Source organism: Anolis carolinensis, unplaced genomic scaffold (assembly GCF_035594765.1).
Source record: "Anolis carolinensis isolate JA03-04 unplaced genomic scaffold, rAnoCar3.1.pri scaffold_8, whole genome shotgun sequence".
Lineage (NCBI taxonomy): Eukaryota > Metazoa > Chordata > Lepidosauria > Squamata > Dactyloidae > Anolis > Anolis carolinensis.
In genome coordinates this window covers 23,960,883-23,976,990 of record NW_026943819.1, presented here as the reverse complement: position 1 = coordinate 23,976,990, position 16,108 = coordinate 23,960,883, and the positions used below count along the sequence as shown (strand labels likewise).

General features: G+C 41.3%; 1 protein-coding gene across 1 annotated transcript in view; it reads left to right on the top strand.

The window, feature by feature from the left end:
- st14 (ST14 transmembrane serine protease matriptase) overlaps positions 1–15,695 on the top strand; it is a 54,078-nt gene extending 38,383 nt beyond the window's left edge. The window contains exons 12-19 of the mRNA XM_003223175.4: positions 475–579; positions 1,254–1,361; positions 3,558–3,671; positions 6,243–6,365; positions 8,581–8,767; positions 9,985–10,259; positions 11,819–11,955; positions 12,250–15,695. Of these exons, the coding sequence (XP_003223223.2) occupies positions 475–579; positions 1,254–1,361; positions 3,558–3,671; positions 6,243–6,365; positions 8,581–8,767; positions 9,985–10,259; positions 11,819–11,955; positions 12,250–12,411 (1,211 nt within the window). The 3' untranslated portion in view covers positions 12,412–15,695. The remainder of the gene's footprint in view (positions 1–474; positions 580–1,253; positions 1,362–3,557; positions 3,672–6,242; positions 6,366–8,580; positions 8,768–9,984; positions 10,260–11,818; positions 11,956–12,249) is intronic.
- Positions 15,696–16,108: the final 413 nt, after the last annotated feature.

Below are 16,108 nucleotides of genomic sequence, written 5' to 3'. Positions count from 1 at the left end.
GTTTGAGGCCAGCCCGTGTCAGGGTGAGCACCCGACAATTAAACTAAAAAAAAATAGCCCCTGCTCATTGCTGACCTAAGCAACCTGAAAGATAGTTGCATCTATCAAGTAGGAAATTTAGGTACCACTTATATGTGGGGAGGCTAATTTACGACACCATAAAAATCATCCAGCCACTGTTGGAATGAGGAAGTTGCAGTCGCAGTGGATGATGAAGCAGCTGCTCCCCCTGTGGCTGGAATCAAGCATCCCATCAGGAAGCTAGAGAAGTTTTAAATTGCCTCTGCGTCTGTCTCTGTCTCTGTCCTATGTTTATATGGCATTGAATGTTTGCCTTATATGTGTACAATGTGATCCGCCCCGAGTCCCCTTCGGGGTGAGATGGGCGGAATATAAATACTGTAAATAAATAAATAATCTTTTAATCTCTTTTCCCTTCCTTCCCACCTCCTGTTTCCCGGTGCTGAACTGTAGCTTGCCCAGGCAGATTCACCTGTTCAAGTGGCCGCTGCATTGACAAGTCCAGGCGTTGCGATGGTTGGCTCGACTGCCCAGGCGGCGGGGATGAGAAAGACTGCAGTGAGTTTCCCATTTCAGCTCTCTTTTATGGGCTCGGCACTGTGGATAATGTACAGTGTTGCATGTGATCCAGCAAAACTCTGCAAAAGTACAAAACTTTGGTTACCAATCTTTTAGCTCCATCATTAATTCTGCCTTAGTTCAGGGGACTCTGTGGGGAACTTGATGCTTCTTCCATCACAGTTCAGTTCTCTGCTGACTAAAGACCAAGTTATTCAAGTGTGTGTGTTCCTTGAGTGTGAAGTCTCCCAAACCCAATATATATTTTTAAATAACCAGATGTATAAATAAGTTAGTGTTCTTTAACAGGAAAGATTGCTTCACTTTATTCATTTATTGGGCTCGGGCTGTGGCGCAGGCTGGAGAGCAAGCCAGCTGTAACCAGGTGCAATGAATCACTCTGACCAGGAGGTCATGAGTTTGAGGCCAGCTCGGAGCCCCGTGTTTGTCTATATGTTTGCCTATATGTGTAATGTGATCTGCCCTGAGTCCCCTTCGGGGTGAGAAGGGCGGAATATAAATGCTGTAAAATAAAATAAAATAAAATAAATAATTCACTTTCCCCCCATTTTAATTATATTTTATTAAGGGGGATATGGCAAACTGTGAAAAAGGTCTTAGGTATCCCATTTTCCCTTTTCCCCTTCTAACCTCTTTGCCTCTTCCATTGCCAGATTGCACTGAAAAGCAGATCCGATGCAATAACGGTTGGTGCAAGCCGAAGTATTGGCTTTGCGATGGTGTGGATGACTGTGGGGACAACAGTGATGAACTGCAGTGCCGTGAGTAACCTGACTTGGATGGAGAGCATGAATGTTTGCATGAGCAGGGAAAGGTTTTTGGCTATTTTCCCTACAACAGGGATAAGGGACTATGCAGCCCTCCAGGGGATTGTCAACCTTTGCTCAGTATTATTTATGCTGGTGAAGGCTGCAGCCAGTTGCAGAACTTAAATAACTTCTGGACCACTTCTGCCCACAATTCCTACCATTCTCTATAGCAACCCCAAATGAAGTCTCCTTAGCTCAGTGTTGGGACCCTGAAAAATTTGGCAACAGTAAAAGTATTCCGAATGCCACCTAGTGGCTGTTTTAGACATTTACACAAATTTTGTAATGTTTACAGTGGACTTTACAGACAACACTACATCTACACTTCATAAAAAGGAAACTCAGCCTGTTTAGCAAGCCTTGCTATCAGTAAATGTTTGGGCGTTTACATCTACTGTATTTACTTAAGTCTAATGCACATTGAATCTAATGTGCACCTCAATTTTCAAAACCCTGAAACCAAAAAAGTATTTGCTGCTGAATGCAATGCACAGTGGTAAAAAGTGCCGGGCCGGGCTGTGGCGCAGGCTGTTGAGCAACCAGCTGCAGCCAGCTGCAATGAATCACTCTGACCAGGAGGTCATGAGTTCAAGGCCAGCTCGGAGCCCCGTGTTTGTCTTGTCTTTGTTCTATGTTAAGGCATTGAATGTTTGCCTTATATGTACAATGTGATCCACCCTGAGTCCCCTTCGGGGTGAGAAGGGCGGAATATAAATATTGTAAATAAATAAATAAGTATGCACTCCTTGTAATTTGGCCAAAAAAGGTGAGCATTACAATGGCTGCATGCTTATACAGTAGAGTCTCACTTATCCAAGCTAAACGGGCTGGCAGAAGCTTGGATAAGCAAATATCTTGGATAATAAGTCGGGATTAAGGAAAAGCCTATTAAACATCAAATTAGGTTATGATTTTACAAATTAAGCCCCAAAACATCATGTTTTACAACAAATTTGACAAAAAAAAGCAGTTCAATACGCAGTAATGTTATGTTGTAATGACTGTATTTACAAATTTAGCACCAAAATATCATGATATATTGAAAACATTGACTACAAAAATGGCTTGGATAATCCAGAAACTTGGATAAGCGAGGCTTGGATAAGTGAGACTCTACTGTAGTTCCTTCTTTAAAAACAAATGTGTCAGGACACCAAAGCTTTCAGCAACAGAAAGGAAAACCTTGGGATGCATCTATGCTGTAGAATGAATCCATTGCAATTGTCTTGGTTCAATGTTATTGAAACATAAAAACTGTTGTTTGACAAGATCTTGAGTTTGCTCTGCCAACGAATGCTGATGCCTCACCAAATTACAGATCCCAGGATTGTATAGGATTGAGTCCTTGCAATTAAATTTGAGATGATGTCCCTCAAATAGGAGCTTCAGGTGCTCCTGAAGCAGCTTCCCTTTTTACTTTGGCTCAGCACTAACATTACTGTATTACGCAAATCTACTGTGGAGCCTAATTTTGGTGAGGTAATTTAGCCAAAAAAAGTGAGTGTTAGATTTGAGTAAGCAGGATATTTTGTATACCTATATACCAATGGTTCCCAACCTTTAGGCCTCCAGGTGTTTTGAACTTCGGCTCCTAGCGGGTAAGCTGGCTGGGATTTTTGGGAGTTGAAGTTCAAAACACCTAGAGGCCCAAAGGTTAGGAACCATTGCTATATACCCAGGGGCACATAAAAAGTTCTTGGGCTGAATGGGGTACCAAGTGGAAAGCATTAAGCTGCTTTATAGTATCTACCATACCAAGAGACAGAACAAAGCTTGGAAAAGTTTCTTTTCAGGATTACTCTCTATCCCATCCTCATCCCAGCTGGCTGTACTGGTTGGCAGACTCTGGGAATTGTGATTCCAAAAAGTAGCTTTTAAAACTAAAGCAAAGTAAGGTAGATACCTAGTATCAGGGCTGTGAATTGTTCCTTGTTTTTTTTCTGGCTGTTGTCATTTTTTGCAGCTTGGCATGAACTTGTGAGTCCTTCTTCCTCAGATATCAATATAACTGGGCTGGCTTTGGGTGTCATGGATGTTGATTAGACCTGGGCATGGGGTTTGGGGGACAGGACTATTTTCTGGTCTATCTCAGACAACAAAGCATCCTGCACTTGTTCTGAACCCCTGCCTCTGTTACTCCTTTGACAGAATGCCCAGCTGGGAACTTCAAATGCAACAATGGGAAGTGCATCTTGGAGGCACAGAAATGCAATGGTCGGGACGACTGTGGTGACGGCAGCGACGAGGGAAGTTGTGACTCTGGTAAGGACCGATCCTTGGAATGGAGTTGTATGCAATGGCTGCGGATGGAGCAATGCCTAAAGAGGGAAGTCAGACAGTGAACATGGGGCTCAAATGACATAAAGCCAAGTTGAGGAACACAATGTGATACTCTAGGCTGCGTGAGCACTGGAAACCAGACACCAAAGCCAATAAACAATCTAATATCTTTATTAAAGAATTGAAGAAATAAAACAAAAATAAGCAGAATATATAGTCCAACAATAGACCTTCTGAGAAAGGTCAAATATAGTCCAGTATTATAAAGTCCAATGTCCAGTATTAGAGTTTAAAGATGATCATCCAATTAACCGAAACACACTCAAACTTCCATGCAGTTTGAGTGGGGAATAATCCAGGTCTTTTGCAAGAGTCAAGTCCGAGGCAAGGAATTCAAGGCAAGGTAAGGAAACAAGGCAAGGCAAGGCAAGGCTGAATGTAGTGGATCCAAACGCGGTCCAGTCTTGGCTAGAAGGCGAGGCGCATCGCCCGGTCTACTTGAGAGTAGCGCGCCACGAGGAACTAGAAGCGAAGTTAATCCTCCAACTAACACGTTGACACCGCGCTGGCTAGCCAGCGTGCAGAACTTTTAAGGGACTTCAAATCTCCCTTCAAAACAGGTGCCCAACACTTTTCCCAAGGGAAAAACTGGCTAGAGACAACATCTTTGCCAGATGCAAGCCTCCCTGGAAACTCTCAAGGGAAAGGGTTAGTAAGCAGTTTCTCTGGCTGCTAATCTCGCGCTCCTCCGTAAGTTAGCCTTCTCCGAGCGACTTGATTCCCAAAACACCCTCCTATCAAAGGGAGGGGAACCGCTGGGAACAGGCTCGGCCCCAAGGCCTTTTTTAATGAGCTTTGGGCTTGAACTGTCAACAGGGAACATCTGGAAGGGAACGGCTCTTGCTGAGTCAGCATAAACCCTATATCCTCGTCGCTCTGGTCCGCAACGAATACAGGATCATGACCCGAGGGTCTCTGGGACATCACACACAGCTGGATTAGGCACAGAAAACATTCTAGATTCCTAATTATTTCAGTTTACAATAAACATACATATAGCATTGTGAGCTATGTTCCAAAACATCTCGACATGTCTTGCTGATATAGTAATGATTAGAACACTGAAATAAGGTTTAAATAACAAGTGTGGCTTGCATAGTTTGAGAACAGTGCTCATTCCTTATTGGGGAGTTTGTACATCAGAGTCTTTTACTGATCTGTTGCTGACACCACATGTTTTTGTAAGAGTTCCATATAAAGTAGAAATACCGTATATACTCAAGTATAAACTGACCCGAATATAAGCTGAGACACCTAATTTTACCACAAAAAAATGGGGATAACTTATTGACCCGAGTATAAGCCGAGGGTGGGAAATGAAGTAGCTACTGGCAAATTTCAAAATAAAAATAGACAGCAATAAAATTACATTAATTGAGGTATCAATAGGTTAAATAATGTATATATATGGATACAGATATACAGGTACATGGATCTATATGTATATAGGATTTGCAAAGACTTGCAAACATATGAGGAGAAAATTCATATATGAAATTAATGTATATAGATAGAAAGATATAGATATATAATTACATAGGGATTGCAAATGCATGCAGGGGTTAATGCCTATATATATCTGTAGGAGAGATTAACAAATATTTCAGGGGAAAATGTTTTTATAAGATTAATGGATATATATTTTTCTTCTTCCTGACCTGCAAGGGCATCTTTCCCTTTTCAAAACATTCCTTTGGTTAAGAGTGAGGGAGGCTTTGGAAAACACACTGATAAGGGAGGGTAAGAGAGAAATATAGCATATATTTCAAGCAATGGCCTCCAGGTTCTGTTGCCTGGCCTTGTCCCCATTATAAACCGAGGGAGGCTTTTTCAGCTAAAAAAAAAAAAAGGGCTGAAAAACTCGGCTTATCTACGGTAACTCAATATCTCAAAGCTGTCTTATGTTTTTTAAGAGTTATTTCTGAGTACTGAGAAAGCAAGAGTATTCTTGCTGACTTTTTATGTTTGCTTTTGTTAAATAAAGGAACCTTCCAAGTTCTGCTGAAGTAAGACAGATATTCCAGAGTTCTTGAATTCAGAGACATAGCCACCTGGAATATCAGTGTTCAAAGGGATCTAAATGAGAGAAAGAAATAGTCGCACAAGCTTTTGAAGTCTAGCCTCCTGCCTCAGATGCCATAGTCCTTGGTTTATTTATTTATTTATTTATTTATTTACAGCATTTATAATCCGCTCTTCTCACCCCGAAGGGGACTCAGGGCGGATCACATTACACATATAGGCAAACATTCAATGCCTTTTAACATAGAACAAAGACAAGACAAACATAGGCTCCGAGCGGGCCTCGAACTCATGACCTCCTGGTCAGAGTGATTCATTGCAGCTGGTTGCAGCTGGCTTGCACTCCCGCCTGCACCACAGCTCGGCCCAATTGCTTCAGAGCTTCAAAACATTCCTTGCTTTCTGACATAGCTGCTAATGCACCACTGTCCTGATACAAAGCTTCTTTCCTTCCTTGTGCTTTACTTACAGTTGTCACAGTCCCCTGCCAGGAATACACCTATAAATGCCGCAACAACCTGTGTGTGAACAAGAGGAACCCAGAGTGTGATGGCAAAAAGGACTGTAGTGATAATTCGGATGAGGACAATTGCAGTGAGTAGAAGTAATATTTATTTCCCTTGAGAAGCCTGAGGGAGTCCAATGACACGAGAAGCAAGTATATGTAGAATCACAGAGTTGGAAGAGACAACAAGGGCCACCCAATCCAGGAACACACTATCAAAGCACTCTTAACAGATGGCCATCCTGCCTCTGCTTAAAATTCGCCAGGCTTGACATACTCGGTTCCTGAAACCACTTTCTCTTCGGGTATATTTTCAAGACCATTCCCCAAAAGCTGGAAATCCACAGGTTCCAAGGCACTATATACATTAAAAGTTGTTATTAGAAGCCTCTATAGCAATGATGGGCAACCTTTTGGGTGGTGTGTCACTTTGAGAAAAAAAAAACATAATTTTGCAATATGTATAGCTTAAATAACAAAAATGTATAATTGTAATATACAACTGTATTTAATAAGTCAAAAACTATTTACTACCATTATTTCCATGTACAACAATCTATCGTACCTCTTGCAGTTTCCACGCTGATTTCTCTCTATTCTAGTTTCAATGTAGTCATGAATAATGAATAATATAATGATAATATAATGGTAATAATATGATAATATACTGCAATAATAATAGAATAATAATAAAATGATATAATCTATATATATACAAGAGTAATGATATTTCGGCCTAGGACAAAACAACAAAAATACACATCCCAGAAACATTAAACTTGGCAGCACAACCCCTCATCCATGCCTCCATGTTCATACAACAAAAAACTCCAGCTACTCCAGAAAACGTCCAGGCTTTGAGACTGCAAGGCTATTCACTGCTATTCCACCTGGCCAACAAAGGATTCCCATAAGCCACAGGAACGCATAGCCGGGCAAAGCTAATCAATATTATATGTACATACAATATATTATTTTATTAGTATAGCACAATATAAGTATCATATATTACTATATTGTACTGTACTACTACACTGCAATATTATTAGTAATATTACATGTATATATTGTATTATTAGTATTATATTGTATTGCAATATTACGATCTATACATATAAAAGGGTAATGAAATTTCGACCTAGGACAAAACAACAAAACTGCACATCCCAGAAACACTAAACTTGACAGCACAACCCCTCATCCATGCCTCTACGTTCATACAACAAAAAGCTCCAGCTACTCCAGAAAATGGCCAGGCTTTGAGACTGCAAGGCTATTCACTGCTATTCCACCTGGCCAACAAAGGATTCCCATAAGCCACAGCAACACGTGGCCGGGCAAAGCTAGTGTGTGTGTGTGTGTGTGTGTGTGTGTGTGTGTGTGTGTATATATATGTATACACACACACACACACACACATACATACATACATACTAGCTGTGCCCGGCCACGCGTTGCTGTGGCAAAGTGGTGGTGGTATTGGTTAAAATTGTTGTGTAATTTTTATTTGATGTTATTTGCAATTTTTTATTAATTTTATTGTAAGTTATATTTTTATTTATTATATTTTATTATTTTCTTGTATTATTTTTAGTTATTTTCTGTCATTATAGTATTTTATTGTATCAATTTTTTTTAGTGTTTTTAATTATTTTTATTGGGTTGCTAGGAGACCAAGTTGGAGGAACTTAGCCTTCTAACTGGCAGCAATTGGATAAAAGCAATTATTCCTCTCTCTCTAATTAGGACTTTATTTTTCTTTTCTTTTTGTTGTATCAACCTAGAGGCATGGATGATGGGTTGTGTTGTCAAGTTTCGAGGTTGGGGGGCCTGTAGTTTTGTTGTTTTGTGGGTCGCCGTGATGCCATCACTCTTTTATATATATAGATATGTACATAATTCCCATGGAGTAAACAACAAAACCACTGGACCAAATCACACCAAATTTGGCCACAAAAGACATAGTCATCCAATCAATTTGCATGCGGCAGCGTGTCAGCAAAAATGGCTAGGTGTCTTAGTGCTGACACGCGTGTCATAGGTTGGCCATCACTGCTCTATAGCCTTCACTGCAGGTTTGTGCAACTTTTGCTCTTTTATTAGGAGTTGATTGGAAAACTATTTTGAAGCAGTTATCAGTTAGTTCCAAAAATATCTTCCTTTTTTGATTTTTAATTGACTGCACAAGAATCGGTCCCAAATGGCTGGCCTATTGCATTATTTGAAGACTTTGTGCATTTCTTTATGATGCAAACTTTGCTCACCCTTGCTTTTCTTGTGGCTTCTGAATCTCGCTGTGTTTAGACTGTGGCCAACGGCTCTACAACAAAAAGTCCCGGATTGTCGGGGGGCAGACGGCTGAAGTGGGCGAGTGGCCCTGGCAGGTCAGTTTGCACGTCAAGGGAGAAGGTCATGTCTGCGGAGCTTCTTTGATCTCAGAGAAATGGCTAGTGACGGCAGCACATTGCTTTCGGGAAGAAAATTATGTCAGGTGAGCAGAGATATAGGCTTTGGGTAGAGATATCCTATCAATGTTACAGATATATTAGCTGGAAGCCCAGAAGATGGTCTTGGTGATGTCCCAGGCTCTGGAACCACCTTCCTAGAGAGGTTGGAATGGTGCTAGGGTTGCCGCCAACTCTCCCTTCTTAGAGGGAATGTCTCTTATTTGAAGCCTGGAAAGTATCTCTCTCATAGGACTGGCAGGTATCCCTTATAGGAATGGCCTAAATACCCTAAAGGAACCAGTTTTTATTTGATCTTGGAAGCAAAACAGGATCTGCCAATGAATCCCATGTTTTGTAGGCTATATTTTAGAGGAGAGCACTGGCAAAACTACCTCTCTGATGGAATATCTCTTCCACAACTGGAAAAATTCCTTTCCTAAAAAAACCCACAAGATTCACAGGGTCTCCACAAGTTGAAGACAAATGCACACACAATCTTATTTGAAAGCTGAAAGCTTTTCTTTTTATATTGACGAATAAGATGTCTCCAAATCTTGTATTCTTGGATGTGGGCCCTTCATAATGAGAGAAATGCACACATTGTGTCACTTATTGTTATGGTGTGTATACATATTTTTTCTGTACAGGCTGGAAGAAGTTTCTCACCTTTAGTTTAGCCTCAAGAAAGTCATTGTTCTCTGCACCATACCTTCGCTTTGTTGTGATAATAACTTGCCCTTTAGAGCAGTGGTTCTCAACCTTATCTATAACTCCCAGAAATCCCAGATGTTTTTGGCCTTCAACTCCCAAAAATCCTAACAGCTGATAAACTGTCTGGGATTTCTGGGAGTTATAGGCCAAAAACATCTGGAGACCCCAGGTTGAGAACCACTGCTTTAGAGAGTTGTTGTCAGACCAACATTAAGACTGAATTCATGTGTGGAGATATGGTCCAGTTATCAGGGCTGGGCTCTGAGCAGGACAACTTGAATTCACTTTCCGGTTTCAAATTTAGGGTTGTTTGTTTGGTATTTATTTCCTACTTTTCCTCCATTGAGTTCAATATGGTGTTCATAACCTCATCCTCACAACAACACCTAGCACTTGCTTAAACCAAAAGAGAACTTGGTGATCTATTGGAGACCTGAATCTGGAATTCCCATGTTCCAGTTCAGTGCTCTAACCACTCCCACACATTATCATAGTGCTGTTTTTCTTGCTGTTATGCCTCTGCAAACACCGCATTTTGGTCCCCTTGCAGATATTTTGATCCTAAGTTATGGACTGCCTACATGGGGCTGCATGACCAGACGGACAGGACCAACAGCAACGTTCAGATGCGAAGTATCAAGAGCATCATCCGCCACCCGTTCTACAACGACTATACCTATGACTATGATGCTGCTCTAATGGAGCTGTCCAGCCCTGTCTCCTACACCAAGGACATCCAGCCCATATGTCTCCCTGATGTCAGTCATGAATTCCCTACCGGAAAAGCCATCTGGGTGACTGGATGGGGAGCCACACAAGAAGATGGTGAGTCTGGCAAAAGGGAGGTCCTGTAGAGAATAAATGCACCATGCATGACAACATTTGGGCAGAAAGTAGAAACAACTTGTTTGGATCTGGACTTAAGAGCATGTCTGCACTATATCATCATAACACCCAGATACCAGTTTTAATGGCATAGCTCCTTACTACAGAATCCTGGCATTTTTAATTTGGTAAACCGTTTGGCATTCTGGATCGATGCTAGAGCAGTGGCTCTCAAGCTTTGGCCATCCAGGTGTTTGAGACTTCAACTCACAGAAGCTTTAGCCAGTGTGGCCAGGAGTTGATGTGTAAAACATCTGGAGAGCCAAAAGTTGCGAACTGCTGTTCTGGACGACCCCCTTAACGACAGTATTAATGTTTTCTAATTTACAGCAATTCATCAAACTGAAAAGCCAATGCTTCCCTATTACAGATTTATGACTCAGAGTGGTATCAAACTGCTATAAAGGTGCAATGTAGATAGATTTTTAGTCCTGTAGAATGAATCAATTCCAAATGCCAATTTTGACACGTGTCCCCCTCAACCTCTCACAAAAAAGAATTTCCACAGGATAGTGTTTACATCTCTGAGTCTCCTTGTGGGAAGAAAAAGCAGGGTATAAATAAATAAACAACAACAACAATAAAGCAGTGGTGGTCAACCCCACTGTTTAAAGAGCTCCACTGGCTGCCGATAAGTTTCTGGTCCCAATTTCCTCTAGCTTGCCCACCTATACTTAGGAATGGATAGTTTTTAACTTCATGGGTTGGTTGATGATTGATTTATCTGGTTATAATGTTCTTATTTTTCTGTTTTTCTGTTATTGTTTATGCACTGCTATGCAGTGGCGCAGGCTGTTGAGCAGCCAGCTGCAGCCAGCTGCAACTAATCACTCTGACCAAGAGGTCATGAGTTCGAGGCCAACTCGGAGCCCTATGTTTGTCTTTGTCTTTGTTCTATGTTAAAGCATTGAATGTTTGCCTTATATGTGTAATGTGATCCGCCCTGAGTCCCTTCGGGGTGAGAAGGGCGGAATATAAATACTGCAAATAAATAAATAAATAATAATACCATATGTGTACTTAGTACAGTAGAGTCTCACTTATCCAACATAAACGGGCCGGCGGAATGTTGGATAAGCGAATATGTTGGATAATAAGGAGGCATTAAGGAAAAGCCTATTAAACATCAAATTAGGTTATGATTTTACAAATTAAGCACCAAAACATCATGTTATACAACAAATTTGACAGAAAAAGTAGTTCAATACACAGTAATGCTATGTAGTAATTACTGTATTTACGAATTTAGCACCAAAATATCACGATATATTGAAAACATTGACTCCAAAAATGGCTTGGATAATCCAGAGGCTTGGATAAGCGAGGCTTGGATAAGTGAGACTCTACTGTATGTTCATATTTTATATTTTAACTATGTTGTCTGGGCTCGTCCCCATGTAAGCTGCCCCGTGTCCCTTCAGGGAAATGGAGGTGGGGTACAAAAATAAAGTTATATTATTATTATTATCATTGCTCACCATTCCTGTGATCCTTTGCAGGTATCGGAGCCACTGTTTTGCAGAAGGCAGAAATCCGGGTGATCAACCAAAGCATGTGCAATACATTGCTGCCCAATCAGATCACACCGCGCATGATGTGCGTTGGGATCCTGACGGGAGGAATTGATGCGTGCCAGGTAGGAGCTTTTTCAATGCATACAGCAGAGTGTGGCAGGGGAACCTTTCAGCTCAGCACTGAATTGTCTTCATCCTGGGAATCCCAGACCAGACGTGCATGGAGAGGAAGGACTTCCTTCCTTCCTTCCTTCCTTCCTTCCTTCCTTCCTTCTTTCCTTCCTTCCTTCCTTCCTTCCTTCCTTCCTTCCTTCCTTCCTTCCTTTCTTCTTTGCCTCTCACCCTCCTTCGAAATAGCAGGTGGTGAAAAGGTAGCCGTTGGCCATCTGTTAACCTATCCTTTTTTCTTCTTCCAGGGAGATTCTGGTGGACCCCTGACCAGCATAGAGTCCAACGACAGGATGTTTCTGGCCGGCATAGTCAGCTTTGGGACTGGCTGTGCCCGACGGAACAAACCAGGAATTTATACGCGAGTCTCCAAGATCACAAACTGGATCAGAGAGACAACAGGCGTGTAGGGTTGCCGTCAACATGGAGATGCATCACGTGCTTCTGCTTTTTCTTTTTTTTAAAAAAAAAACACAAAATCTTGGTTCTGTCAAGCTGAGAATTTGAGGACATCCCTTTATGATGTGAAGGGAGCTCTGCGTATCTTGTTCACCTGATTATCTCCTCCTCCTGGTTCTATTTTAGGATAAAAGCTTTTTAAGGAAATACAAGAAAAATGACATGTCTGGATGAATTGGACAAGGTCCTTCAGCTGGGCAGTTGCCATCTTTTAAAAACTAATGATTTCCACTTGTCTGGTCTTCAGAGACTGACTGATTTTTAAAAAATCTGAGCCATTTTCCAGGTGAAAATCTACAAGGAATAAAGAGGGCAGGACTAGAGGTCCCCCCTTACACCCTACTTCTCTGCCGGCTTCACGAGGCAAATACACAACTCATTTGATGGTTCCTTGGAATATGAAAATGGACACCAATGCCTTTCCTTCAGTGCCTACTGTGGCATTGAAAATCAAAGTGCGGGTTTGTTGGAGACTGGATGGAATTAAGTGTGGCATTATGATTAATCAGGGAACTGTTCTGTTTTTACCTTTCTGTGAATTTTCCACAATGGCATGTAGAAAGGAAGAGTTGTCTAATTTCCATTTCCTTTGGGCCACCTGAAATATATTACACGGAAGTGGCTTATTAGAATCCTTCACCGGATGAGCCATATTTTAATCTCGGCCTATCTATAAGGAGAGATGCCAATATTTTGTGTTGCTTCTGTGGGGCTGTCTATTGAGATTAGGTTTTATATGACTCCTACCACCCAGACCTCCAAAATATATTTTGATTAGTAGGTGCACAGAAATAGCTTCAGTCAAAAGAGCTATCCTTTGTTCGGGTTCCTTGAGATTTGTAGTTTGGAGAGATACTAAGAAGTGGTTCTCATCCTGTGGGTCCCCAGATGTTTTGGCCTTCAACTCCCAGAAATCCCTGACAGCTGGTAAACTGGCTGGGATTTCTGGGAGTTGTAGACCAAAACTCGGAGACCCACAGGTTGAGAACCACTGTGCTAGATAGTTTGCATGTTCAAGGAAGTATACCGAAGTCCTCTAGCAGGGCATGCCAAATAGCTAAGCAACCTGCAAATCCCAAAGTTCTCCAACTTGCTAAAATACTCCTAGTTTCCAACAATGCCTTAGCACTTCCATGTTGGTGTCCCTTTCCAAAGCAACCTGGAAGACAACTGCTGTTGTTATAGACCCCATAGCAAGAACCTCTAACTTTTACGTTTTCTGTCTTTTGCTAAGCACCCTCTGAATGTATTGGACTGGAAGGCCCGTCATCTTCGGCCAGCAGGACCATCTTGAGCATGAACATTGGTTCTCGACCTGGGGTCTCCAGATGTTTTTGGCCTTCAACTCCCAGAAATCCTAATAACATGCTAAATTGGCTGGGATTTCTGGGAGTTATAGGCCAAAAACATCTGGGAACCCCAGGTTGAGAACCACTGCTCTAGATAAAAATCTTGAACCAAAGATGTGACTTTTCCCACTCTGTGCCTTATGGCTCATTTAAATGTATGGCAATAGGGACTGTGCTCCTTTGGGTTGCAGGTGCTCTGAAAACCCCTCCGGTTCAGGATAGTTGATCAAACTCTTATGCAAAAATTCAAGGCAAGTTGGCTGAAGAAAAGGGGAGATAGCAAATATGGTCTTGGTGTTTACACATTTCTGACTTGATTGATCCCCCCCCCCCCCCCCGGGAACCATAACTGTATCCTCTTAAATCTCAGCTCTTGAGGTTTGGGACATGACTCCCAACACCCCCTGACAGAATGGGATTTGCAGTCCAAACATCTGAAGAGCTAACATGTGTCCACTCTCGTTTTAGTAGACCTGAATCCTGAATATTCCCTTGAGTAAGCAATATTTGGAGTGTCAATGGCCAACCGCTTTGCTGACTTGTTGATGCCGCCAGCTTATCGACAGTGAAATGTTGCAGTTTGCAACTGATTTCCCAAGATTTCCCAGCCTAGAGCTGATGAGAGTTGTGATCCAGCAGGAGCAGGATGATCCCCAAGCTGCATATAGCAAGATATAGAAATAACAGTGAGATACTGGCTGCACTTTTAATTCATCCTGCTGCTCCCTTTTATCTCTCCTTGAAATGGAATAGATATAAGTAGAGTAGGTGTGAATGTATGTATATGTGATGTGTGTGTATATATATATGTGTTCATGTACAAATACATTGGTTTCTGTCCCATTGTGGGTCAGATTGGCATTGCCACAATGTGCCTTACGCGTTTGATCTCGTTTCATGTAGGGGAATGTGTCGTGTTTTGTTCTTTTGCATCTGACTTGGTTCTTTAATGGACTTCGATATGATATACTGTGAGGCTGCCTTCCCAACTTAGCATTCTCCAGATGTGTTGGTACTACATCTCCCATCATCCTTACACTTATGGGATCGCTAGCACATCTCAAGGATGTTGTTTTGGGAAAGATGGCTATAAGGGAGAGCTTTGTTGTGAGGTGTAGAATATCTGTATCACTAGAAGAGCTATTTATTGTTGAAGTTTCTCACTGTATGAGGACTCGAAATACAACTTTTCACACATTCTGCTATGGAAAACAAAGAGGTGTGATGATATTTCTTTAATATATATGCCAAAGTGTACTTGATTTCGGTCAGGAAAATAATGAGATATGTACAGAGAAAGGAAAACTATTCCAGGATGCCTTAACAGTTATTTTGCTATGTCTCATGGAGATTTATTCTCTCTCTTTTTGTAATGTTTACTTTTCCATAAGCATGAAATGCTCGTTCTCCAAATCTTTGCATTCATACTTGGTAAATTTGTATTTTCATACATTGCTTGGTATTTTCTATAGTGTTGGTTTTTGTGGTTGATCTGAGAAAATGAAGCCAAACAGAAAAGGAGTGCTATGTAAAATGGGGCCATATTTGTGTGCTTTTAAGTATATGTAATGGTTTTAGGAAGGCTTTGGTGTGGTCTGTACTGGCCATCAATATAACCACAAGAAGGCACAGATCCCCTTGTAATTCATCTGTTTTATTTTTTTAAATACATGTGGCAAGATTGTTTCAGCTGGGTTGAACTGATTTAATTTCCTACTGTGTATGTACATACTGTATCTTTTTAAAAAATGTTGTAAATACTCTGGATCAATGGAAATGGAGCTAGCCTTGATTTCACCCCATTCCCCTTTTTAAAAATGTTGAATGTAATTGAGATGTCTGGTGATTATCCCTCCCCCATATTAAACTTGGATTTTTGTAATTCATTTTTTGACTCAGTTGATAATAGGAGACGGCAATGAAACATTTGGATAGAAAAAAAATGACCTGGGTAGATATCAGGTTGGCAAGGGAAATGCTGGAGGGTAGGTTATAAATCAATTACTTATGGATGATGGATATCTGGGCAGGAATAAATACAGTTTAGGTATCAGTTAGGGGTTGTGGTGGCTTAATGGGTTAAATCTCTAAGATGCAGAATTTGCTGATCAGAAGGTCAGCAGTTCGAATCCGCAGGATGGGGGTGAGCTCCCATTGTTAGGCCCAGCTTCTGCCAACCTAGGAGCTTGAAAACATGAAAACGTGAGTAGATCAATGGGTACCACTTCTGTGGTAAGGTAACAGCGCTCCATGCAGTCATGCCAACCAGATGACCTAGGAGGCATCTACGGACAATGCT